The 27,007-nt window shown below is 46.9% G+C and overlaps 1 protein-coding gene across 2 annotated transcripts; it reads right to left on the bottom strand.

Annotated features, from left to right (window-relative positions):
- Positions 1-1,449: 1,449 nt before the first annotated feature.
- On the bottom strand, positions 1,450-21,856 carry ndst2a (N-deacetylase/N-sulfotransferase (heparan glucosaminyl) 2a). Of its 2 annotated transcripts, none has more exons than XM_068727898.1 (15): positions 21,703-21,856; positions 13,608-13,662; positions 11,733-13,268; positions 10,640-10,727; positions 9,158-9,312; positions 8,823-9,008; positions 7,253-7,381; positions 6,458-6,640; positions 6,266-6,362; positions 6,060-6,183; positions 4,653-4,827; positions 4,145-4,315; positions 3,356-3,465; positions 3,119-3,221; positions 1,450-2,870 (listed from the first exon to the last, which is right to left on the bottom strand). In XM_068727898.1, the coding sequence occupies exons 3-15, from the start codon at positions 12,804-12,806 to the stop codon at positions 2,745-2,747; spliced, it is 2,721 nt and encodes a 906-aa protein (XP_068583999.1). In that variant the 5' UTR covers positions 12,807-13,268; positions 13,608-13,662; positions 21,703-21,856; the 3' UTR covers positions 1,450-2,744. The 2 variants fall into 2 exon arrangements, with proteins under 2 accessions (XP_068583999.1, XP_068584010.1); XM_068727909.1 differs by having other exon boundaries at positions 13,608-13,659.
- Positions 21,857-27,007: the final 5,151 nt, after the last annotated feature.

Below are 27,007 nucleotides of genomic sequence, written 5' to 3'. Positions count from 1 at the left end.
TTTTACTAGAAAATATATTCAAGAATGTAATAATGTAATTAATATATATTAATATTAATCTAAAGTCCAATCTTTGTGGAAATTGATTTTATTATTTTCTTTCAGTAAAACAAACTGAACAATAAACTGTGAAGCGGAAAAGTGAAGTGATATGTACTCATTTTAGAAAGACAAACTAATGAGTTTATATATTATAATGCAATAAATTCAAAACAAAGAAGCTACATTTGGGGGGGAGGGGGGGGGGGGGAGGGGGCATCAGTGCTCTGACGTGCGGCTCGTCCTCACCGTCTCTCTCCCACACCGTGAAGCGTCTCTGTGCAAACGTCAGTCCACTGCAGTCGCCTGACAGCCTGCAGACCTTCTCCCCCCACGGCCTCCGTGTGATCCGGATCTCAGCCGTCTCTCTGCTCACCGTCTCGGTTCCGATTAGCACCAGGACCGCACGTTACCGCTACACTTATTCATGCTCTTCCAAATCTAGTCTGATCTCCAAATTGTAGAGATCCCACGTATGTGAGCAGGAGGACATGTATACGACACCGCACACAAAACTACATTTATATCTCGAGTATTCTTAAAAGAGAATGTATGTATACATATATATACATATATATACATACATATATATACATATACATATATATATATACACATATACACATACATACATATACAGGGATGGGTCAAATGTAGAGACAAATTTGTCCCTTACCGGGATGAATATAGTATAATAGAAAAAATAATAATTGTATTTATTCTAGTGCAATAACTATATGATGCTGGGACTCAAAGGGGAGAAACAGCGCCTCCAAAATCACGCTGGTGGCCAAAGATATATGACAACCGTAGCAATAAGAATATATATATACACACACATATATACACATATACACACACATATATACACATATACACACACACACACACACACACACACACACACACACACACACACACACACACACACACACACACACACACACACACACACACACACACACACACACACACATATATATATATATACACATATACATATATATATACACATATATACATACATACATACATACATACATACATACACACAGAATGAATGGAGAAAGTTAAGAGCGTTCCTGTTGTCATGGAAGGCCCCCCTCATGAGATATTGCACTAGAATAAATACAATAGTTGCATTAAAATGTATATATATATATATATATTTATTACACTAGGATAAATTAAATATTGTCAGGATATGATTGTACAACTACAAGTCCATTTACCACTGACTCAGAATACTCATCTTCCAAAGACGTGACAATGGGATTCTGATGTGAATACTCATTGTTTTCACATGTAACGAGTTACTTCTTCTGGTAATCTGATCACTTCTTCTTGATAAGGCGTCTCCCGTTACGACCCGACCCGACCCGACAGGTGAGAGAGGAGAACACAGACGTGTGGAGTCCAACCGCTCCGTTTATTAGAGATGATACAGTGTTGGCCTTTTGACATTTATACAAAACAAACAAGAAGCAGCTTCTGATTCCTCTCCATACTGACCTCTGATGGAGACGAGTGTGTGTGTGTGTGTGTGTGTGTGTGTGTGTGTGTGTGTGTGTGTGTGTGTGTGTGTGTGTGTGTGTGTGTGTGTGTGTGTGTGTGTGTGTGTGTGTGTGTGTGTGTGTGTGTGTGTGTGTGTGTGTGTGTGTGTTCTGACAGGTTTTCTTCTCTCTTACTGGCCGAGGTGCTCGTCCCCCATCAGCCTCTGAGCGGCTCTGGTCCAGGACTAGTGATCTCTATTAAACACGTTGTGACTGATGACAACACGTCCTCCTGCTCCTGTAGTCCAGGTTCACTCTGTGTCATTCATCTCCAGGTCCAGAACTAGTTAGTCACGGTCGGTCTGTGGACTCAGTTGGATGAGGTCTCTGTGGTTCTGACTTTGAAAGGTGGGCTTATGTACCAGAAGTATGAAGTCCTACAACACGAGTTCTGCTCAGCAGCACGGGTCCAACATGGATGGTATATTGAAATAAAAGTCAGTCTAAACGTGGAGAACAGCGTCATCGTTCACAAAGCCTCTTCACCTGCTGCTCACTGACAGGATGTGGGTGATGGGCGGAGCCTGGACCACACCTGGCATCCAGTCACATGATATTTACACGACCTGTCATCTAAACCTTTAGGAAGTGTCCGTCACCGCAGTGAACGGACGAGGAAACGACTGCAGGTACACGTGTGTGTGTGTGTGTGTGTGTGTGTGTGTGTGTGTGTGTGTGTGTGTGTGTGTGTGTGTGTGTGTGTGTGTGTGTCCTGTGTCCACTCATACACATCAGCACGCTCTCTCTCCTCACATTTACGCCCCAAACCTGCTGGTCACCCAGTCCTCTGGATCCACAACCAACTGATGCGTTCAGTGTCAGCTGCTGCCTGCCCCCCCCCACCCATCCAACACACAGTGACTGAGGCTGAGGGCTGCCCGGTGCCGACATGCTGGCAGGAGGCCGGCAACAGATCGGGGGTCACGGAGAGTCGGCTGGGATCCTTTTCAAACAGTGACCAACACTTTAAGGAAGATCTCACGTTGAACAGGAGCCCCAGTGAGGGGCCCGTCGGCTCCTTTGCTGCCTGTTTGATTCCAGATCAGCTAGTCCAAGTTTAATCCAGAGCCGAGTGCGGGGCTCATCCAGACTCCGGTCCCGGCTTCTTCTGTGGTGCGTTTGTCCGTCTGTGTGAGCGAAGGGGGTGTGGCCTCAGCTCCAGCTCGTGCTCTGGAGTTCTTGGCGGAGCCAGGACGGCAGCGCATGGCCGAGTCGGTTCAGCAGACGCAGCAGCTCCATGTTGTGCTCACGGTAGTGTTCGGCCAGAAAGGCACGTGACTGCACACGCACACGCACACACACACACACACACACACACACACACACACACACACACACACACACACACACACAGAGAGAGATTGGGAAAAGTCAGAGATCAGAAGAACTAAAGAAGAACATTTACATAACATACAGAAGTTGCAGTGATATTCTGCTGCCTCCTTCATTATTTAACTGTGAGGTTCTCCAATCTTTATTCTCTGGTGTTGTTGAATATTATTCTCATTGTGAACATGGAGCCGTACCTCAGGACTCATCTCTGGGTACTTCCTGCCTTTACTCTTCCCCAGACACTTGGCTCGACCTCCTTCCACCCGCTGACACCAGAATCCTTTGCTGTCATCGTACCTGCAGACACAGAGTCCAGTTAACACCTTCACATGTGGAATATGGAAACCTTGCTGAAAGTGTGTGTGTGTGTGTGTGTGTGTGTGTGTGTGTGTGTGTATGTGTGTGTGTGTGTGTGTGTGTGTGTTACAAACATTAGAGCCTGGGTGTAGTTGAAGACGGGAGTGACACCGAGGAACCTCTGGATTCCCTCCATCACCAGAGCCGGGTTGGACCTCAGCAGGGCCCCGTCCACGATGTGCAACTACAACAACACAGAGCAGCGTCATCCAGGACCGCCTCCACAGGGGAGCAGGACATTTACATGTGAGGAGGAACTACTCAGAGGAACATCTAACAGAAGCACGGGACAGAGAGGCATCAGCTGACCACTGAACGATCACATCAGTACTATATAATAAGGCTGTAAGGAGATATCATTACTATGTTATACTTAGTTTGTTTACTCATTTGATTACCTCAAGAATCCTGCAAGCAGATCACATTGTTCTGACTGTTCAATTGCATATGGCGAGTTATGGAATACGCAATTTTTATGAATACAATATAAAAGTAAGACTAATTTGCATTAGAATTGATCGTTTGCGCTCAACAAGTCTTCCCTGGGTGAATGATTGTTGCACGTTTTGCAGGGTTACAGTAACACAACGCACAGCAGACTACAGGACAGCTTTGTTCTGTTGTCTTTAGCAACACAACCATCAGAACACCCATCTATATATAAGATCTAGACCTGGACAGTAGGGGGCAACAGAGTCCAGACTTGAAGAGACTAGCGCCGCATTCTTCAGCTCTAGTCTTTCAAGTCCAACGGTAGCTGGATGATTCCTGCTTCGAGACGTCTCAGACTGATTGACCATATTCTACCATTATGTAAATGAGAATGTTACAGTGAGGTGGGCTGGACCACGACGCCCACGTACCTGGCTGGGCTGGTAGTGTTGCAGCCAGCGCTCCAGGTGAGGAGCGTAGGCCCCCGGGTGAAGGCAGCGTCTCTGGAGGGCCAGCAGGTCCCTGGAGCCAGAGGGGCCTGCTGTCACCACAGCATGGAAAGTGTTGTTGAGTGCTGCAGGGTCCTGGTGGGCCCTCTGGTGCTGTGGTCATCAACACACACACACACACACACACACACACACACACACACACACACACACACACACACACACACACACACACACACACACACACCAAGTAATGTTTAATAATTCAATTCCAAATTGTGTGAATAGTTAGTCAAACTAAATACAAAAGAGCTAATTTCCAAAGATTTCAAAATGACAGTACAGCGCCTTAGAAGAGAAACTTCCTGACACTGAGACTTCAAAATAAAAGACCATGCAGAGCACCTCAGAGTGTCACTCAGAGAAAAGCGGGACATTCTGATGTGGACTTTCAAAATCAAAGCCCTGAGCCCAGTGCGACGGGTCTCACCTGGTACCAGGAGTACGCCCTGTCGGACGGGTTGATGAGCACTGCCAGGACTTTGGCTCGGGGGAGCAGCGCGGCGGCTCTCTTAGGCGCCGCCTCGGTGTCAAAGTAGTTGGCGCTCTTTTCAAACATGAAATCTGTGCTGACATTGGAAGGGAATGGGAAGAAGTCCATGTACCTGAGGAGCACAACATGAAACAACAAGTACTAGTTAGCTGGTGCAGCATCCACCTTGTGTTTTATTGTGTTACCGTTTGAGAAGTCTCTCCGATGTCAGACTGAAAACAGATCTCCACAAACGGATCACAACTAACCAGACTGCACCAATACTTGATTGAGGTCAGGATGTGATGGACTCAGGCTCTGTGAGCGAACAGCAGCTCAACGGTGTTCCTCAAATTCAAGGATGCTCTGAAGGACCGTTCCAATGTCCAGGATCCTGTGGATCCTACTGAGGACCGAGTCCTGTGTGTATCCCTCTGTGCTCCTAAAACACCCACAATCCTATGCGCATGATTTGGAAACGAGCTCAGTATAAACTCTCAGTTATTCCTCCTCAGCAGTCATTGCCGGTCCAGAGGCCGAGTCTTCACTCATGTAAAAGGTTGTCCTGACCGTTGGTGACAGACTAGTCCACTAACGTGAACACAGTAGCCAGCACTGACCAAACCAGAGGTGGTGATAGGTGGAGCAGTGGACTGGTTCTACTCTGTTTTCACACGGTCCGGACCGAGGGAAACAAACGATACAGTGTTGCATTTTAGTTCTGGTCCGGTTCCTGTTCACACTGACTTTCAACCAATGAACCAGAGGAGTGAACGTGAAGTTAGACTAACGGACTCGTTGGTCGGACAGTTCTGTTGATCGACATCCTGCATCATCAGGACCCTCGTGGGACGTTTATGCTGCACTTTATCACCACAAACAAACCACAGACTAAGACCCCCCTTATCAGGAGGTCTGGATTTGGTTGTCTGGTCCGCACCAGGGTTCTATTAACATCTGACACACCAGCACAACCGGACCTAGGTTTGTTTTAAGGGAACCGGACAGATTAAGTGTCATTCTGTTTCTGTCCAGTATGAAGTCGGCAGAGCGATTGTGTGTTAATGGAGTCTGGCTGTGAGGTGACGGCAGTAGACCGTTCCAGTGTGATCTCTGAATGCTAGAAAGGAGTCTTAACTAGTCTCTGTAGGACTTGGAAGAACCCGTCCTACCAAGGAAGCATCCTTGACGTTGAGGAGCACCCAGATTCACATAGTCAGATCTATTAGGTATCATATCTACTTCATCCTTTAAGCTCCAACAAGAACCAGTTCAGCCAAACTGAAATTGAAAATAAGTTTAAAGACAGAAAGGAGTTGAGGTTGAAGCCACGGTGTGTGCAGTAAGCGGTAGAACCGGGCTCACCAGTCGATCCCATTGTCGTAGTTTGCTCCGCTGAAGAACTGGATCTCCTCGAAGGTGGTGGGGCTGGGGAAGGAGCTGGTGACGGCTGGGTGGAGGCTCAGGAATGAATGAAGCGCTGTAGTGCCTTGAGTAAAGACGAGAGGTTTAGAGTCAGCAGGGAGAGATTCACAGATGAAGACAGAGTGGGCAGAGAGAGAGAGAGGAACCTGTTTTCTGTGGTCCAATCACGAGGAACTTGGGGAGGCGGTCACAGGTCTTTTCTTTAGACCAGATATCTTTGTGTCTCTTGTCATGACAAGGGTTCTGAAAAATGACCACATCAAGACTCAATGTCGTTTCCTTAATCTCCAAAGAACAGTGGGCTTAAATCTGCATGAAGTGCGAGTGGACCTCCTGACCTGCCAGAGAGGGTCTCTCTCCTCAGGGAAGATCTGGAAGTACTTCTCAGCGAGCCGGACGGGGGGCAACGTCTGCAGCCTGAGGTTGGTCCAACACTGGACGAACTTCACCAGAGACTCAAAGGTGTACAGGCCCAGACGGTCGTTGCCGTAGTTCGACAGGTGCGTCATGAAGATGCTGATCTGGATTGAGAGGACACAACACTCCATCGGTTAGTTCAGCATTTACCTGCAGTAGTTCAGCATTCCGCTCTTTGTCGCTCCTCTTTTCGTGTTCCAACAAGCTTCTCTTTTTCACAGAGTGAGTGTTGCAGAGCGCCGTCTGTGGCGACAGATATCCAACAGGAAGCACCGCGAGGCTTACTGGCTTATTATTTATAATACATAACAGAGCTCCAAACAAGGTTATGAATTAGTTGTTATTGTAGTTTAGTTTAGACCAGTGTTGGGCAAGTAACTCAGGAAGTGTAATAAGCTACTTTACAAAGTAACACACACACACACACACACACACACACACACACACCAGTTGTAATGTTTAAATCTTCTCTCTCACTTCATTTAAATACGTTCAGACTAGACAGCCTGTGAAAAACAACACGCAATATTGTTTTATCACGACTCCTTCTGCTTTCAGTTTGAGTTTCAGTGTGCAATAATAACAGAAGTACTAATCCCAGCATTGGCTTCGTCGCCAAATCAAACCTCCCTTTATCCTCCTCACAGAGTCTCACAGAGTCTCACAGAGTCTCACAGAGTCTCACAGCAGACCGGTTCAGACCGGTTCAGACTTACAGGGTTTAAGAGGACCGTGAGGAAGAGCTCCCCTCCTCTGATGCTCTTGTCCAGCTCCTTGGAGCCTCCTGGGTATTCGTTGTAGAAGATGGTGTGGGTGAACAGACCACAGGTCTGCCTGGGCAACACCTGAAACACACAAGGACACCATTATGTATTAAGTATGCTGGTCTTCTTCAGGGCTGAGCCGGTGGAACACTGGCTCCCTGCAGCACTATCAAACAGAGGAACTGACCAGCGCTCCGGATACACAAACAGGAACCAGCACTCTGTGACGGGTCAGTCTGCACAAAGGCAGAACCGTCCAATTCAGCATTTTGAACGTGTTTCGTGACTTTTGAAGCGCTGCTGTTTTTAACTGTTTGAACAGTATTTGCTTCTGCTGGAGATGCAGAGACGTGTACTTTTGAAAGTGAAGTACATTTACTCAAGTACTGTACTTAAGTACACGTTTGAGGTACTTGTATTTCAGTTTTATGCTTCTTTATACATAAAACTTTTCACTACATTTATTTGACAAATATTAGTGAATTAATGTTTATTTTATTTACTTGATTCATATTCTTTATGCAAAATATGAATCAACTCATAAACTATTTTTAAGTAGTTTACAGACTATTAATTAAGTAAATAAAGTCTTTAAAATCAGCTGATGAACACATTATTGCATCAATAATTACAATACAATGATATTATATATGTTACTCTGTAATGGGTCATTCTGCATAATGAGTATACCTTTACTTTTGGTACTTGAAGTATATTTTCATATACTTTTACTAGAGGTTACTACGAGGAACATAGGCTTTGCTGTGCCGCCACAGTGACACTCATTGTACTTTAATATGATCCTGAACACGACTTCATTATGTTTCAGTATCGTCGGTTTCGGGGAGCTTTGATTGACAGCAGTTCATTTCCTGGACAACACGAGATTATTCAGATCCTTCCCTTATTTTCACCGTCCTGTCCTCTGACGCGTGTCCAACAGAACGTCCTGCTTCAAGGACGGTCCACTCTGCCCCACACCACGCACCTCTGAGTGAGCAGCTATCTCTGTCTCTTAGTGCCAGGAGTCTCTGTGTCGATGTCATGTGATGTTTGTGTAACCCTGTGAACTTACTATGGTGCTGCTGCACTAAAAACAAAGTCCAATGAAGTGAAGTTCAGCCCACAGATTAGAACGTTGCTGTGCTGTGTGTGTGTGTGTGTGTGTGTGTGTGTGTGTGTGTGTGTGTGTGTGTGTGTGTTTTACACCGTAAGACATGTCACCTGTTTTAACAGCCAATCAAAGAAGACGATCCATATGATCTGCACATTTAGTCATTGTGTGAACAGGCTACCTTGGTTGGTGTAAACGGACAGAACATTCCACCTGGTCTCTCCTGTGGTCTGAACTGGGCTTAATAGAAGCATCCTGACTTTCAGAAATCATGTTGCTGCTGTTCAGCAAACTCTGAAATCTATTTCCTGCTCAACCGTCCATCGATCTTCTGTTCTGACTGAAAAGTGCGTCTGTGTGGCGGAAGGTTTACAAACGGGTACACTGCTGCGATGCGAGCGGACCGACCTGGATCCCGTTGTGGATGAAGCCGCGGCGGTATCGAGCCGGCCTCAGGTGAGGGTATTCCTCGGTGCTGGTCACCTTGATGCCCCACACGGACTTCCAGGCCTCGTAGAGCTGGCTGTGGACCGGGTAGACCCCGGAGTGGTGCGGAGCCACTGCGTAGCCCATGTCTGTTGGGATGCCATGCTCCTGGAGAGGAGGAGGTGAGGAGACAGAGAGAGCAAGATGGTGAAGAGAAAGTTAAAGTCAGGAGAGAATAGACACTACTCCTGTAGCCATGTGGTCCCATAGGACCACAGTGTCATGCTGACCTTGTGTGCAGTAATAGAGCCGCTAACCTGAGCGAAGATCTTGTTGAGCCTCATCTGCTCTGCCAAGACGCTGACGTTGTGAAAGAGGTGAGGCTGCATGTGGCTCCACATGTGAGGGAACCACCAGAAGTCCATCCTGTGCTGGAGCAGCATGTCGTCTCCCCGATCCTCTTCGTCAGTTCCTGAAAGACACACAACCTTTCTACGTCGGTGCTGGTGATACATTGAGCAAGCGAGAGTTCAGGAGCTCCTCGGATGATCCCATTTCCTGAGTTCCTTGACTTTATTTTGTTCGTGACGCACGTTAGTTCTTTATAGTTGTTGTTCAGATTTGTGCCAACATGAATTTGTTCCAGTCGGGAACTCTTTTTCCCTATTATTGTCACACCACATTGAATGCAGCACCGATCTCACAGTGTTCGTGAAAGTGAGACATGTGTACAAAGTCACTGGATGTTGACTCAACGCTAGCAGACGGGCTTTCTTGTTGACATGCGACGGTGGCGGTTTGATGTGGCTTTTGGCAGACAGCTGCTGTCCCTTCTTCCTGGTACTGTGTACTAGTGGTACCAGGTCACCGGACTGTACTGGCATGCTTTCAGCCCTGGGTAAAGATCTTTATTTGTGATTCGGATTGGTTCCCTGAGATGACCTATCAGAAGTAGTAGAGACGTTTACCTTTAGGCCCTGAATGCAGCCTGACATGCAGTGAAGAATAGCTGTATCAACTATTTAGTTACTATACTTAAAGGCCCAGTGTGTAGGATTCAGGGGATCTATTGGCAGAAATGTAATATAATATGAATGTTTTCTTTAGAGTGTAATGACCTGAAACCAAGAAGGTTGTTGTGTTTCTATCTACATAGGGAGCAGCTCCTCTTCACAGAGGTTGTCTCTCTTTTCTAGAGATGGTTTCCAGTGGTAATCATCTAGCTGCTGTGACAGAAAGTTCCTTCTCAGCTCAAGACAAAACAGAAGAATGTTGAAGTCATTTTCCATAACATTTGACTTTTTCCTCTCATGGAAACGTGGTCAACTGTTCTGCAGGTACTCCAGGACCCCTGGCTGTGTCGGTACGTCAGCCCTGAACGGACAAACCAAACACCGGCTCTGGAGAGAAGCTTCCACGTTTTTTACAACGGCCATCGTAGCTCACCGGAGAAGTTTCAGTTGGTTATAATCTGCAACCTCACCACTAGATGTCACTAAATCGTACACACTGTTCCAGTAAGTTAAAGAGTATTGGTTTGTCATAGTTATTTTGAATTGCATCCTTTAAAGTAGTAAACATTAGAGTTCAGTTAACTCTGTTAGCTTGTTCCTGGATAAATAAAGGAAACTAATTCTTCCAAAGCAGTCATTGCAAACTCCCACCAAAGAGTGTCGAGTCGAAGGCAGAGGTGACGGCCCCTCGTTCCTCTTTACAGAGACAAAGATCCAGAGCTGTGCTACAACACCACAGTTCAAACACAAAGCTCGGTCGACACAAGAACGTCAGATGATCCATACCTGTGTGATAGAACTTTCCAGAAAATCCCAAATTGAAGGTGAAATTAGGGACCAGCGCTCTCAGCTTGTTTTGAGTGTTGAGCAATGCCTGTGAAAGGATGGAAAACACACTCTTACTCAGTGGAAGCATCATTTCATTTCATACTTATTGAACAATTAGGAAACGAACGAATGTTGCTTCACCTCAGTGATCCTACAAGCCCCAGAAACATGTTGCTTACGTTAGGTTTTTCTCTGTCAGTGTTGGTGAAGCCTTTAATGTAGGCGTCACACCCCATACGGTGACGAGTTCTCAGATCTCAGAGCAGCAATTAACAATATAATAGACTACAAGAGTGCCATTGTTCTACGTCTAGCTTCTCACTTGTACAGACAGTAAAACTGTAAGACTTCCTCATTGTTTACGTTCCAATTAGCAACTTGAGAGACAACATGTAAGACCCAGGGAGTGACCTCTGGTTCTGAAAAGTGAAGCCAAAGCTGAAAGCTGCATTCTATCTAGTGACCACCAGGGGGCGACTCCTCTGGTTGTATAGAAGTCTAGTCTAAAATTACTCTACTTCTCTCTTGATTTATTCCCTCAGTAAACATTGTAAACATGAGTTTATGGTCTCAATCTTATTTTAAACCAATGAAAGGCTAAATCATTGTCAGGTGATAGCCGCTGCGTTCCCAGAATGCATTTCAGCCACTGAGTTCTGCCTCTTTTATCTCCACGTGGGCCGCTTACCTGCATTCACCCAATGCCTGCTCGAATGTCATTAGTCAATATTACCTGAAACTTACCCAAATGTGGGAAAACTGATATCTTGAATCGGAATTATGAACAACCATAATTCAGTTGCAGATGTGTCATAATGCAAATAAAAACTATTGGGCAGAATATTACCAACATACCACATTATCATTTGATGTATTTTCATTATAAACATCAATTACAGCTCTTTCAGTAATCCACCTTACTTCAAATGACTTACTCAACAAGTCATTGCTCATCCTACAAACTGATCCTTTAACTACACTTCCAAACCATCTGAAGTCCTCTTTACATGAACCTGTGTCAACATCTCACACATCTCTTGTATTGACCCACCTCCACGTCCGACACCTTCATACGGGTTCCCTCCTTGCCAACGAATATATCATCTACGTCCACCAGGATGTGGCGGTCCAAGGACAAGCACAGTCTCTTCCCTGTCAGGTAGGCAATGGAGTCCACAAACACCAGCTTGTGAAGCCAGTAGTTGAGATTGTTTCCAAAGAGAACCCTTTGAATGCCATCGTGGAGCCCCAAGTCCTGGACCACGGTGGCGTGGAGAGTCCGCAAGGGGCTGGGTCCAAAATGTGCCAGTGCCTCTGAGGACTTGGTGCTGGCCAGAAGCACTGGTTCATAGGTAGAGTGGTTGGACTGGAAAATGGTCCAGTCGTCCCCTGGTAGAGAGCCCTGCTCCACCTGGTTGGGCTTGGTGATGTAGAGTAGAGGGGCATTGGGGTTGATGCGGTAGTCCCTGAGTCCCAGGTGTGAGCGTAGAAAGAGGGGGAAACCTTTGAGCTGTGCACTGAGGAGAGAGTTTTCGTTCGCTTTGAAAAAGCCAATGACGCCTACTCCATACTCGGCACAGTACTTGTCCAGCAAGTCGCGGTTCCAAGCATCCAGATTGACATATTTCAACACATTCTCATAGATGATCAGTGTGTAGCGCCCGCGGTTATGCTCCGTTAATGTGGGCATGTCTCCTTTACCGGGAGCAATCTCTGTCCGGTAGTGGAAGCGGCTGGACTCTAATATGGCTACAATCTCCTGGCCCAACTGGGAGTAGATGCTCTCCACGAACACCAGAACCACAGGCTCTGTCCTGGAATTGTCCACCGCCTTCACCTGCCGTAGTCGGCCCTGGCGCTGGGGGAGGAAAAGCGGTGCTCTCTGGACACCCGGGCCTCCTCCGGCGGCCCCGGTGCTCGCTCCCGGTGACATCCCCCCTCCTCCGCCACAGTCACTGAAGGGCAAAGGGGGGGCCTCCTTGATTTTGGGGCTGTTGGAGACGTAGTAAGCTAGGAAGGCCATGGACAGCAAGCAGAAGATGATAAGTGCCAGGATGAGGCGGTGGAGCTCCAGCTGGCGGACACCTCGCATTAGCTTCCACACGCCCAAGCCTGCACCTACCATGGTGTTGGAGGGGAGAGGCGGGACCGGGCAGCGAGCGGCAGCGGTGAACGGGGAAGGAGAGCAGCGAGGTAGAGGAGGGGTGAGAGGAGGGGGGAGTGGAGGAGGAAGATTGAGCAGTAGATACTGGCACTGATCTGTGCTGAGGAATAGCCATTTACACTAGGTCACCATGGCCAGCATCATCCGCTACCTGCTCTCCACTTCTAGCTCTGCAGCGCATCACACACTCTAGACGACTGAATGGAAAACAGGGAAGGAGGGATGATTGTTGGATGGATGGAATGTCAAACGTTAGGCGAATGAAGAGGGAGACGTTCGTTGATCGGTCAGTTCTCTCGCTCAAGCAGCAGTGCAGGTGTCTCTACATGTGGATGTGTCCATCTGTAGAGGCTGGTGTAGTCTCTCTGCGCTTCAGGGCTGAGCCCCCCCAGGCCACCGAGCCTGGACATCCCAGAAAGACACCTACCGGATGAGGACAGAGGAGGGTGAGGTGAACATTCAGTTCTTATGAGGGATGAGCATATTAAGCAAAAATACTGTTTGATAATCATTCAGTCAAGATGGCCCAACCCCCCCGGCAGTAACTACAGGCCACACCTGCGATGGTGAGTCTATTTATTTAAGATAAGACAATTATAATTGAATAACTATTAGAACATCAGGAGCCGTCCTTACAGCTGTCTAATGGTCATTCTGACGTGTCTGCAGCCCCCAATGGTAGTGAGGAAACCTTCACCAAGAACCCAAAGGAAGCTTGGAGTACTGGACTGTTGTAGATTGAGAAAGGTGTGCAAGTCTCACCTGGAGAAACACTGCAGGTCTGAAAACCCTTTGATCCAGATCCAGAGGACCCCTGCTAGAGAGCAGAAGGGGAGGAGGAGGAGGAGGAGGAGGAGAAAGAGAGAAAAGAAAACATGTTGATGAAGCTGTATTCTGATTAGTTCAAGAGGTTTCATACAATATGAGCAGAACTTTCAACGTGAAATGAAGACAAGCAAGGCCTCGTCTATTCTCTGCAGAGCAACTGCAGCCCGGGATCATAGGCACAATATTTAGACTGAGAGCTGCCAAACCAAAAAGTGAACATGCACCAACATGTGCACTAACATGTGCACTAACCGGTCAAACCCTCCTCTACATCTTTACATATACGAGAGTGGTTGATGAGATGTTAATGATCCGAACGTTAAATAGAGATCCTGTGAACTATCCAGGAGACTGAGGAACGTTGAGGACATCATTAAAAGAACACTTACAGAGGACAGTATGTCCAAAACATGGGCCAAAATGTAACAGAGATTATGTGACTTTGTTAGCTCTGTTAGCACTGTTAGCTCTGTTAGCACTGTTAGCTCTTTTAGCACTGTTAGCTCTTTTAGCACTGATAGGACTGATAGCACTGTTAGCTCTGATAGAACTGTTAGCTCTGTTAGCTCTTTTAGCACTGTTAGCTCTTTTAGCACTGATAGCACTGTTAGCTCTGTTAGCACTGTTAGCACTGATAGAACTGTTAGCTCTGTTAGCTCTGTTAACTCTGTTAGCACTGATAGCACTGATAGCACTGATAGCACTGTTAGCTCTGTTAGCTCTGTTAGAACTGTTAGAACTGTTAGAACTGTTAGAACTGTTAGAACTGTTAGCTCTGCTAGCTCTGTTAGCTCTGTTAGCACTGTTAGAACTGTTAGAACTGTTAGAACTGTTAGCTCCGATAGCTCCGATAGCTCCGATAGCACTGTTAGCACTGAGTTGCCGGCTCGCTGTCGCTGCTGAACTGCTCGGGGTTCAGAGGGTTCTGTTTTACAACACAGCGCTCCCAAAGAACACAACTGATATTAATAATGCTCCATTATGAGCTGTATGAACACACTTCCCCTTGTGTGTATTACCACAACCCCGGTGGTTACCTCCAACCATTGGACTCACATGTAGTTGCGGTGAGGTTTGCACCGAGACACGACATCTACCGCCTGCAACAAGAGTAACACGGGTAGCATTCAATGCAGAGCTGGAGCAGCACCCGGTCCACACAAACCAGGTCCAAGTAGTCCATCTGAACAGAGACCGGTGCTGCTTAACAAAACGCTAGAGACAGACAGACGGGTTGAAGGTGAGGAAGACGAGGGGGAGCAATCGAACATAAAAGGGAGACCGTGGTCCTAATGAAATCCGTTTAATGGATTACATTACTGAGCCGAGCTGAACACAGAACCGCCCGCAGCAGCAACACCGGGGGACCGGACAGAACCAGAGAACGCGAGGTAGGGAGGGGCGTGAAGGGGGATAAAAGAACAACAGCCTGAGCCTTCAGTGCAGGGACCCTGAGCTGTGTCTACAGGTGCACTGGTGCTAGTGGTCACTGTGTGCTGTGAAGGAGCTCACTGCTTCACGAGAGCTGAATCATTCCTGAACGCTGCCTTAAACATTCAGAGGAACGCAGTGGAAGCAACCTTTAACCAACCCTGCGTCTGACACAGAAATCCTTTCATTCAAAGGTCACTGCAAACAAAGACGATGAGTAACGGCTCCACTGAAGAACGGATGTGCAAAAAGAAAAACGTCTTCTGTTGAAACGGAGCCGAGCTCTCACACCTGGTAGCTGCTTGAGGAGCGATGAAGGTCCGGGAGGGGAAGTGTCCTCCTGATTTATGTGAGCTGTGCTCCTGAACCGATGAAGTGATGAAGCGAGAGAGAAGACCACGAGCTTCAGTGAACGACCTCCTCACTGAAGTGTGGGCCAGTATCTAAAAGCTACATTTCATAGTTATTTCATAGATGAATCAACCATTTGAACAATCGTTATCTGGAATCCTATGCACATAAAAACAAAATGACAACCACTTAAGAACGGAGTAGAAACTGATTCACTGTGGTCACTGACCACATCCCGACATCCTGTGAGTCACTGAAGATGAAACGTATACTAAAACAGAGAGGAATTGATATTCTACAATGAACTGCTACTTGAGAAAATAGCCGTATCATTGTACAACCCATCTACAGTAATCACTCATAAGTAACCACTTCATCATCCCAGTTAAAACACCAACCCAACACATGAAATGACAGAAAACGTTCTTAGAAACCTCTAAACTGAGGTATTTAAGTCCCTGAGAGGACAGCTTCCTGAACAAACTATTCATCACAGCCGCCCTGCCGTGTCCCAACACGCTCTCTCTCTCACACACCCTCCAGGTCCTCTTTCACCAGAAACCCCCAACAGTGCCCTCAAACAACAGTTTGAGAAGAAACAAACACGCGAGTGTTCACAGAAACACAGAACTCTTCCCAATACGTCTTAGACACAGCGCCGTCGTCAGTGACGGTTCTATTGAGCCGCCATTAGGCCGCGGTTCTACCACCTCTACACCTAAAATATCCCCCTCATGTGGACTACACCAACAGGTGGTTCGTGTTTCACACCGAGAAAGCTGCTGGTTTCAGCTGATCCTCGCCTTGGTTTCTCCTACATCCTTTAATTATGATCTTCAAGTCATGTCAGAGGGTTCAGGGGGAGAGGTGACACCTGTGGATGGACAATATAGAGACAGCATTCTGTTTAAATGTATGATTTCTGTCCACTTCATACTCTGGTATCTATCCTCCTACAGTCTCCCAATGTCAGGCCTTCTATTATCATTACACATGTTGTCGTCCTCGGCTTCTCATAAGTGTTGCAGCGATTGTGTCAAATCAGAAGTGACAACCTTCATCTGACGTCTTTGCAAGTTTGCACTGATGCAGCTCAACCGGCACTGAGAGCGTCACATTATGAAAGCACATCTTCATCCGTCAGGGTTCCTTTCAGTCACACAGCAGACTTTCTCATGTGGTTAGATGTTTGACAATAGAATTCCAGATAATGCTGCCGTTCATAACAAATACTGTATATTGTGATTGTATACAATGACACATACAGTGAATGATGGATGAGTTCATCCGTATCGCCCACACCTGGATGTGGCATCTAAAAATAGGAGCATCTATCAACGCTCCTTCAAAGGAAGCGTCAGCATCAAACAGCAGACAGACGTGATGATCAGCCTCAACAATGAGCTAAGAACACATGTAGAGGTTAGGGTGTAGAGGTTAGGGTGTAGAGGTTAGGGTGTAGAGGTTAGGGTGAAGAGGTCAGGGTGAAGAGGTTAGGGTGTAGAGGTTAGGGTGTAGAGGTTAGGGTGAAGAGGTTAAGGTGTAGAGGTTAAGGTGTAGAGGTTAGGATGTAGAGGTTAGGGTGTAGAGGTTAGGGTGTAGAGGTTAGGGTGAAGAGGTTAGTGTGTAGAGGTTAAGGTGTAGAGGTTAAGGTGTAGAGGTTAGGGTGTAGAGGTTAGGGTGTAGAGGTTAAGGTGTAGAGGTTAAGGTGTAGAGGTTAAGGTGTAGAGGTTAGGGTGTAGAGGTTAGGGTGTAGAGGTTAGGGTGAAGAGGTTAGGGTGAAGAGGTTAGGGTGAAGAGGTTAGGGTGTAGAGGTCAGGGTGTAGAGGTTAGGGTGAAGAGGTTAGGGTGTAGAGGTTAGGGTGTAGAGGTTAAGGTGTAGAGGTCAGGGTGTAGAGGTCAGGGTGTAGAGGTCAGGGTGTAGAGGTTAGGGTGTAGAGGTCAGGATGTAGAATTTAGGGTGTAGAGGTCAGGGTGTAGAGGTTAGGGTGTAGAGGTTAGGGTGTAGAGGTTAGGGTGTATGTAGAGGTTAGGGTGTAGAGGTTAGGATGTAGAATTTAGGGTGTAGAGGTTAGGGTGTAGAGGTTAGGGTGTAGAGGTTAGGGTGTATGTAGAGATTAGGGTGTAGAGGTTAGGATGTAGAGGTTAGGATTCTGTTCGAATGACACAACATTTGCCGGTCTTCACTTTAGTCCAGCCCTCATATGATGGATGCTGTGAACTTAAAGTCTGCAGTGTGGTCCATGATTTCCTACAGATGCACTCTTTGATGTTTTACAATTATGCACGACTAGGTCTATAAAATGTGATGAATAACAGGGATGTCCTGGTACAGGGGCCAATAATAGTTATTTATCAATAATCCAAACTTTTATTTCAGAGACTTTGTTCATTTATTGTAAAATAAATAGAATTACTGCTTCTAGTCAAGTTACAGTTTATATCCATATTTGTCAAACATGTCATCACTTCAGCGTTTTTATGCTATTAGACATTTGTGGGAAACTGTCATAATTATCATATGAGTTATGGTCGCAGTGATCCGTGTAATCAGTTCATCGTTGAGTTGGTGGTTTAACACCACCGACCACCACAGAGCCTTCCTCTTCATCATCAGTGAAACCCTCTCAGGACAGAGCCTTCCTCTTCATCATCAGTGAAACACTGTCAGGACAGAGCCTTCCTCTTCATCATTAGTGAAACACTGTCAGGACAGAGTCTTCCTCTTCATCATCAGTGAAACACTGTCAGGACAGAGCCTTCCTCTTCATCATCAGTGAAACACTGTCAGGACAGAGCCTTCCTCTTCATCATCAGTGAAACACTGTCAGGACAGAGTCTTCCTCTTCATCATCAGTGAAACACTGTCAGGACAGAGTCTTCCTCTTCATCATCAGTGAAACACTGTCAGGACAGAGCCTTCCTCTTCATCATCAGTGAAACACTGTCAGGACAGAGCCTTCCTCTTCATCATTAGTGAAACACTGTCAGGACAGAGCCTTCCTCTTCATCATTAGTGAAACACTGTCAGGACAGAGTCTTCCTCTTCATCATCAGTGAAACACTGTCAGGACAGAGTCTTCCTCTTCATCATCAGTAAAACACTGTCAGGACAGAGCCTTCCTCTTCATCATCAGTGAAACACTGTCAGGACAGAGCCTTCCTCTTCATCATTAGTGAAACACTGTCAGGACAGAGTCTTCCTCTTCATCATCAGTGAAACACTGTCAGGACAGAGCCTTCCTCTTCATCATTAGTGAAACACTGTCAGGACAGAGCCTTCCTCTTCATCATTAGTGAAACACTGTCAGGACAGAGTCTTCCTCTTCATCATCAGTGAAACACTGTCAGGACAGAGTCTTCCTCTTCATCATCAGTAAAACACTGTCAGGACAGAGCCTTCCTCTTCATCATCAGTGAAACACTGTCAGGACAGAGCCTTCCTCTTCATCATCAGTGAAACACTGTCAGGACAGAGTCTTCCTCTTCATCATCAGTAAAACACTGTCAGGACAGAGCCTTCCTCTTCATCATCAGTGAACCACTCAACAGAGTCTTCCTCTTCATTATCAGTGAAACACTCAACAGAGCCTTCCTCTTCATCATCAGTGAAACACTGTCAGGACAGAGTCTTCCTCTTCATCATCAGTAAAACACTCTCAGGACAAAGCCTTCCTCTTCATCATCAGTAAAACACTCTCAGGACAGAGCCTTCCTCTTCATCATCAGTGAACCACTCAACAGAGCCTTCCTCTTCATCATCAGTGAAACACTGTCAGGACAGAGTCTTCCTCTTCATCATCAGTGAAACACTGTCAGGACAGAGTCTTCCTCTTCATCATCAGTAAAACACTGTCAGGACAGAGCCTTCCTCTTCATCATCAGTGAACCACTCAACAGAGTCTTCCTCTTCATTATCAGTGAAACACTCAACAGAGCCTTCCTCTTCATCATCAGTGAAACACTCTCAGGACAGAGTCTTCCTCTTCATCGTCAGTGAAACCCTCTCAGGACAGAGTCTTCCTCTCAGCTCACCACTTGTTGGGTCTCCACTCAAGAACAAAGAGACTCATTAGAATTCTACTGAGACACTAATGATTAATACTCATAATAACTGCTTCCACATGAACAACAGAGACGTGTGGTGACGTGTTAGTTATACCTCATGGTCCAGGACAACGTCTCCTAAACATGGAATCGCAGGCCTCCTGACGAGCTCTGACTCAATTCAAATGGATTCATTAGATATGACCCGTCTTCACTGACAGGCCACGTCCCACAGTCCTTCAGAGTAGCTGTCATCAAAGCTCTTCTGAAGAAGTCTGGACCCAGAGGTGCTGGCTAACTGTAGATCTCTCTAACCTTCCCTTCCTCTCTGAGGTCCTTCAGAGCAGTCGAGAATCAGCTGTGTGACTTTCTGAGGAACAATAGTTCATTTGAGGATTTTCATTCAGGATTTAGAAAACGTCTCAGCACAGAGACAGAACGATAACTAATGACCTCCTAATTACATCAGACAAAGGACTCTGCTCTGCTCTGGTCTCGTTAGACTCGTCTCTGTTCTGGGCTCGTTAGACTGGTCTCTGTTCTGGTCTCGTTAGACTCGTCTCTGCTCTGGTCTCGTTAGACTCGTCTCTGCTCTGGTCTCGTTAGACTCGTCTCTGTTCTGGTCTCGTTAGACTGGTCTCTGTTCTGGTCTCGTTAGACTCGTCTCTGTTCTGGTCTCGTTAGACTGGTCTCTGTTCTGATCTCGTTAGACTGGTCTCTGTTCTGGTCTTGTTAGACTGGTCTCTGTCCTGGTCTCGTTAGACTGGTCTCTGTTCTGGTCTCGTTAGACTTATGTGTTCCTACTGTGAAGGTATGCTTTTCTCTGAGATCTGGATCTTTTTTGAAAAGTAATTGTTTTAGACTTTTTCATGTTTACTGCCATGCAGGGACCAGGTCTGGCAGTACAGTTTTAGCAGGTCCAGGTACTGCTGTACCCCCTCTCTCTTTCTGTCTGTCTATATCTGTGTGTGTGTGTGTGTGTGTGTGTGTGTGTGTGTGTGTGTGTGTGTGTGTGTGTGTGTGTGTGTGTGTCTTAAAGACGTTTCACACGGTTTCATGAACATGTATTAATCTGACCTGAAGCCTGAACTGACCCTCCTGACCAGCGTTGAGCCTGGTGTGAGCTGCAGCATGAACACAATCCACAGCGAGAATCAGACTTCTGCTAGAAAACACAGGGCAGCGTTTCTAAAACCAGTAACACCGATCAAAGGTCGGGTCAACACAACAGAATCTGGCCAAGCATACAAGTGTCCACTTCCAGAATTTGATCTTTTCAATTCCCATGCGGGGTCTGACTCAAAGTATTGAGGTTCCTCAGCCGAAACCCTCTGATCCTGTTCACTACAGGAGACCACCAGTCACATGGCTGCAACCTCACTGCAACACACCAGCTGGCTGCAGACCATTACTGATCTGGTCTGATCCAGGTAGAACCGAGCCTCATTCAACAAGTCACGAGAAACCACACACACACACACACACACACACACACACACACAGTTGTAAACCGCAGCCACACAACGGAGCTCGGTGAGATGCGAGCCGTCGTCCAGGTGTCACTTAAAGCACTCGTAGTCCGGACTGGAGCGGGTACGTGTAACTGGAGGCCGGTGTGAGGACCGTCAGCTCACCACGACACCATCGTTACCTCACACTTGACGTTACCGCCACACTGTTGACAACACAACAGATGAGCCACGGTCACACATAATAAACGCGTGTACGTTAACGCACGGCTCGGTGTCGCGGTGCCTGAGGGCAGTTACACTAAACAAAGACGGTTACCCGAAAGACGGTGAAGAAACGGTCAACTTTGTGTCTGCTGCAGCTCGTCAGAGGCTCCTGATAGCATGCTAACGGCTAGCCCCGTTGAGCAACAGTACCAGCAGAATGTAGCTAACGCTAGCAGAGCTAACAGTGGTTCTGTGTGACACTCTGACCAGCAGAACGGGCCGTGACCTGGACCCTCTTCGTGTTCCCTCTAGGGAGCTGACGTATCCATATGAATCAGATTCCCAGCAGCGCCCTCAGTACCGGAACGTGGACCACTGGGACCACTGGGACCCGAGATAACGCTGCAGCTACGTTAGCTGCTGATGCTACGGCAGCTAACTAACGACACTCGCTGCTCTTTAACTGGCTCCGGCTCTGACACGGTGTCACACAATATGAAGTCTGTGAGTGGTTCTGGACTCACCAGCATTCGGTCTCACCAGACACCGATCCGACCGGAGGATTTTGGGGGATAACGAGCTCCAGCGTTTGGAGTTTAAAGTGAACTTCAGCACATCGCCGCTTGGTCTGCCATCTTGGATCTCACTGGAACCCTGGACTCAACCAAATCTGGCATATCGGGGGAGGGCTCACAATATAACCCCCAAAGTATGCTGCGTCTAAAAAGTTTATGTGTGCAGACCAAGACCCAGAAGAAGACAGTGAGAGGAGATGTAGAGATGTGGACATGTAGACATGTAGAGATATAGACATGTAGACAGGTAGAGATATAGACATGTAGAGATGTGGACATGTAGAGATGTGGACATGTAGACATGTAGACATATAGAGATGTAGACATGTAGACATATAGAGATGTAGACATGTAGACATGTAGAGATGTGGACATGTAGAGATGTGGACATGTAGAGATGTAGATATGTAGAGATGTGGACATGTAGACATGTAGACATGTAGAGATGTGGACATGTAGAGATGTAGAGATGTAGAGATGTGGACATGTAGACATGTGGACATGTAGAGATGTGGACATGTAGAGATGTAGAGATGTGGACATGTAGACATGTAGACATGTAGAGATGTGGACATGTAGAGATGTGGACATGTAGTGCTGATGATGACTGATGGCTAAAGTCACAGAGAAGTCTGTTTTAAGCCTTACAGATGTTTAGTGCACACATTTATAACGTTACAAAAATGTGTACACACATACACACACACACACACACACACACACACACACACACACACAGAGAGAGAGAGAGAGAGAGAGAGAGAGAGAGAGAGAGAGAGAGAGAGAGAGAGAGAGAGAGAGAGAGACTCCCATCAGCACTGTTTCAAAACAACACAACAGAATAAAAGTCATTATGAATCAGTCCAAAGATCTATATTTAGAATATTGGAGAAATGAAACCCTAAACAGACGATATTGGCTGAATGTCTGTACTCTGTCAGAGACAGACAGCAGAGACTGAACACAGTCACAGATAGACAGACAGACAGTGACACAGACAGACAGACAGTGACACAGACAGACAGACAGTGACACAGATAGACAGATAGACAGACAGACAGACAGTGACACAGATAGACAGACAGACAGACAGTGACACAGATAGACAGACAGACAGACAGTGACACAGACAGACAGACAGTGACACAGATAGACAGACAGACAGTGACACAGACAGTGACACAGACAGACATGTCTGCCCAGAGACCAGCATGTATGTGGGCGGTAGAGACAGAGATGCACTTCCTCCTCCACTGTCACAAGTTCTTTGCACTAAAAGATTTCCACTTATGAGACACAAAGGAAATATCAAACTGTGATGTTAAGAGTCCAGAGGAGAACATGTATCTGCCTCACCAGTAGATCCACAACATGAAGGAACTCTATTCAACTGTAGAACACGGTAGAGTCGTAATATCATTGTAAATATATTGGACTGCATCAGTATAACCCTGTATTTAATATGTAATGTGTGTATTCTGTCAAATGCTTTGGCAACAACATATTGTTGTTCATGCCAATAAAGCTAAATTGAATTGAACAGTTAATTGAATTAAGAGAGAGGGACAGAGAGAGACAGACAGACAGAGAGACAGAAAGACAGACAGAGACAAACACAGAGAGAGAGACAGCGAGAGAGAGACAGACAGACAGAGAGAGAGAGAGAAAGAGAGAGAGACAGAAAGACAGACAGACACAGAGAGAGAGAGAGACAGACAGAGAGAGAGAAAGAGAGAGAGACAGAAAGACAGACAGACAGACAGACACAGAGAGAGAGAGAGACAGAGAGAGAAAGAGAGAGAGAGAATGAATTAGGAAAGACGAATGAGGGAACTTTCTGAGTCTGTTACATTTTAGAGTGACAACACTACAATAGAGTGAAGTTCATTTGGGAACAAACACTCCATCATCTCTCATTCATCTCTACGGAGCAACTGACTAACACCAGTTTGAGACTTCTCGGTTTCTGGCTGCTACATATTGACTGAACTTTCCTGACAACTGGAAACATGTTCAGTTTATGGGAACTGTTCCAATGAAAAAACAATTAATCTCAGGTTGGTCCACTTACCAGCTTCTCTAGGGCTTTCAACCAGTCTCACTGTCTTCTTCAGCAAGTCTGATTGGCTCAGACGCCGTCATGTGACCTACTATTCTGTTTTTGTTTGACTCGTTTCCAGCTCTCCTTCTCTGATCACAGCTCTTAAACATCCACAGGCCTGTGAGAGTGAGGTGCTCCAACATCTGGCTGAGCAGATCACCAACATGGAGCCCAAACACCCAGACTCACTGGGTGCTTCTACAGAGCAAACCTCAGCAAAGAACTGCCTAAATACAGACAGCATATTAAGTGTAGCACCAGGGACAAGAACACACCGGACCACTGCTACACCGTACTTGAACCCAAACTCTCCCAGCTCACTGGGCCAGCCTCCACCTGTCAGTGGATCACAAAGCTCCTGACAGACAGGACGCAGCAGGTGAGGCTGGGAAAAATCACATCCAGCACCCGGACCATCAGCACCGGCGCCTCCCAGGGATGTGGTCTCTCCCCACTGCTCTTCTCCCTCTACACCAACGACTGCACCTCAGAGGACCCGTCTGTCAAACTCCTGAAGTTCTCAGACGACACGACGGTCATCGGCCTCATCAGAGACGGTGATGAGTCTGCGTACAGACGGGAGGTTGAACAGCTGGTCCTCTGGTGTGGTCAGAACAACCTGGAGCTGAACAAGCTCAAAACTCTGGAGATGACAGTGGACTTCAGGAGGAGCCCCCCCAACACTGACCCCCCCCCCCCCTACTCAACAGCACTGTGTCTGCTGTGGAGTTAACAGTTGATGCAGTTGCAGTGGATTTGCTTCTTCAGTCAAGGTCACGTTAACCCGGTCAGCTGATTCTAAACCAACGCGTGGACTTCTGCAACAAGTCGAGACCGCTGATGTCTTTACGTACAGACATCATAGTCCAACAGTTAAGGCGGTCTACCAGATCATCGTCTGTGGAGCCCGACATGCTGAGGCTGCAGAGTCCTCTGTGAAGTCCCGGGTCTTCCTGGAGCAGCTCGTCTGTGAGCTTCCAGAGTGGTCAGTGGTGTGATTCGTCTGCTCGTACATCTTCATGTGTGTGTGTGTGTGTGTGTGTGTGTGTGTGTGTGTGTGTGTGTGTGTGTGTGCATCTCTACAGAAGTCATGCAGGTGTGTCTGCTACCTGGATGTTTGACTCAGGTGGACCCTGTGCACACACACACACACACACACACACACACACACACACACACACACACACACACACACACACACACACACACACACACACACACACACACACACACACACACACACACACACATCTCTGCTGGGAGAGCGTAATAGGGTGAAGAAGAGCAGGACTGTGAGAGACAGGATGTGAACAGAGCTCCATCAGTTGAGGAAGGAAACCTCTGTAGAGCACGTCTTTGGTTTGTAAGATGCATCTGCTGCCCACAGGAGGACCACGAGCAGCTTTAAACCCTCAGTGTAACCAGATGCATCAGCAGAACCAACCTGACCGAGCCCAGCCTTACGGACTCAACGTTGTTCTTTTAAACACCAGAACATGTGACCACATGTGTGTCAGCTCACCTGTAATTCTCACTCTCACACCTCTTCATTTAAACCCTTTGGAGTGTGTTAAACGGTCGGGTTTTAGTGAGGATGCATGTGTGTGTGAACTGAGACTCTGATTGTACTGCAGTCGTGTGAGAGGCTGCAAACAAACGTCTTCAAATCACCGTGCAGCCGTTAAATCCTCATTTCCTTCAACTGATCCGGACTTCTGTTCCTAGATTCTTCGTGGAGACGAGAGAAACCTCATCGACGTGCCGAGGATGCTTCTAGGGGGTGAAGTGTTCCTCTAACGAGGAACAGGAACGTGAGTAGACCCTGCTCCCTCTAGTGGTCACACATCAGTCACAGCGAGTCACTGTTTGGAGTTATCTTTATTAAGTAAACTCTACACATAAAGTATTGCTTTTATTTTTTATTATTCTTTTCACTCTAAATTAGAACCTTTTGCAATCAGCACATATAGAACTTTTCAATCAAGCTACACTTTTTGAGGAATACAAAAATATCACAGTACATTTTCTACTAAGTCGCCTTCACCTGTGAGGGCCAGAGCCAATCAGAGCGTCGGGATCAGACCCACAGCAGCTGCCTGGACAGAGACGGACCGTCGTTAAGTAACAGCACCGGGTCTACGGGCCAACCACGCACTCAAACGCACCGGGTCTGGGGGACCGTTTGGACTCGGTGAAGCAGGGCCGACCCACAGCCGAGTCTCACTTCAGGGGAGGACCGGAGAGCGTGTAGAGGAGGACAGACTCCCAGAGACAAGTCAGCGGCACTCAGTGGATTTTGGGACAAATTCAAGCAGGTGCTAATCTTAGCGTCCCCGGATAAACTAGCGCATATTCACTTCTGAGGTGTGACCTTTGAAGAGGATTTGAGGGTTCTGTATGGGACCGTGTTATCCGGAGTGGGACAGTCCCAGATGCTTCAGTGGACAAACCCACTGCTTAGACCTCAACCAGCTTCCCTCTCTAGTAAAACCAAACACAAAGCTCATCTGTGTGCAACTTGTTCAAGTTAGTTTGAGGCCAGAATGGTTTCACGGCTGCTGGGGACAGAACACCCACCGGTAGAAGGAGCTGGGACTCGTGTTTGGTTGAACCAGAACCAGTTGAAGAGGACACTGCACCCGGACAAGCTGAGCAAAGATGAGAACAAAGCACTTCATCAGCTGGGTTTTGGTTTGACCAGAAGGAGAACCTGGAAACGCACAGTGGCTCCCTGGACCGGTCACCGGGAAGCATCTGGGTCCGTCTATGCATTTGACCTCGGCAGTGACTAGAAGGGCTGGGTACGGAATCACAACAGTTCTGGGTGTTTGGATCACTGAGGATCAGTGACTGGTTCTGTGCTCCCTTGATGGAAATCCTTTTTTTGACTGTATTTTATTTTAGCTGACATTTTGCACATTTGTGTCGAGACAGAAATGTTTTGGAGAAAAACCGATTCATAAAAACAATCGACACATCTGAACTGATACCAGCCCGACTGACCAGTCAAAGGACCACCAGTGAGGCCCTGCTGGGGCGAGGCAGCCTCTGGTCTGGGTCTGGAGAGGTTCTGATCTCACTCCTCAGGCAGGCTGAAATGTTAACATGGATCCCAGACAACAACAACAACAACAGCACCTTTAACGTTCTGCC

The sequence above is a fragment of the Cebidichthys violaceus genome, unplaced genomic scaffold, assembly GCF_023349555.1.
Source record: "Cebidichthys violaceus isolate CVI_PGR_0920_01 unplaced genomic scaffold, fCebVio1.0.p SCAF_10, whole genome shotgun sequence".
NCBI lineage: Eukaryota > Metazoa > Chordata > Actinopteri > Perciformes > Stichaeidae > Cebidichthys > Cebidichthys violaceus.
This window is presented reverse-complemented; position numbering and strand designations above follow the sequence as displayed.

Coding starts and splice junctions, on each gene's coding strand:
- ndst2a (XM_068727898.1), bottom strand. CDS start 12,806: ATGGTAGGTGCAGGCTTGGGCGTGTGGAAGCTAATGCGAGGTGTCCGC. Junction 10,728..11,732: donor TGAAGGTGTCGGACGTGGAG/GTGGGTCAATAC, acceptor ATCCTTTCACAG/GCATTGCTCAACACTCAAAA. Junction 3,466..4,144: donor AACACTACCAGCCCAGCCAG/GTACGTGGGCGT, acceptor GTGTTGTTGTAG/TTGCACATCGTGGACGGGGC.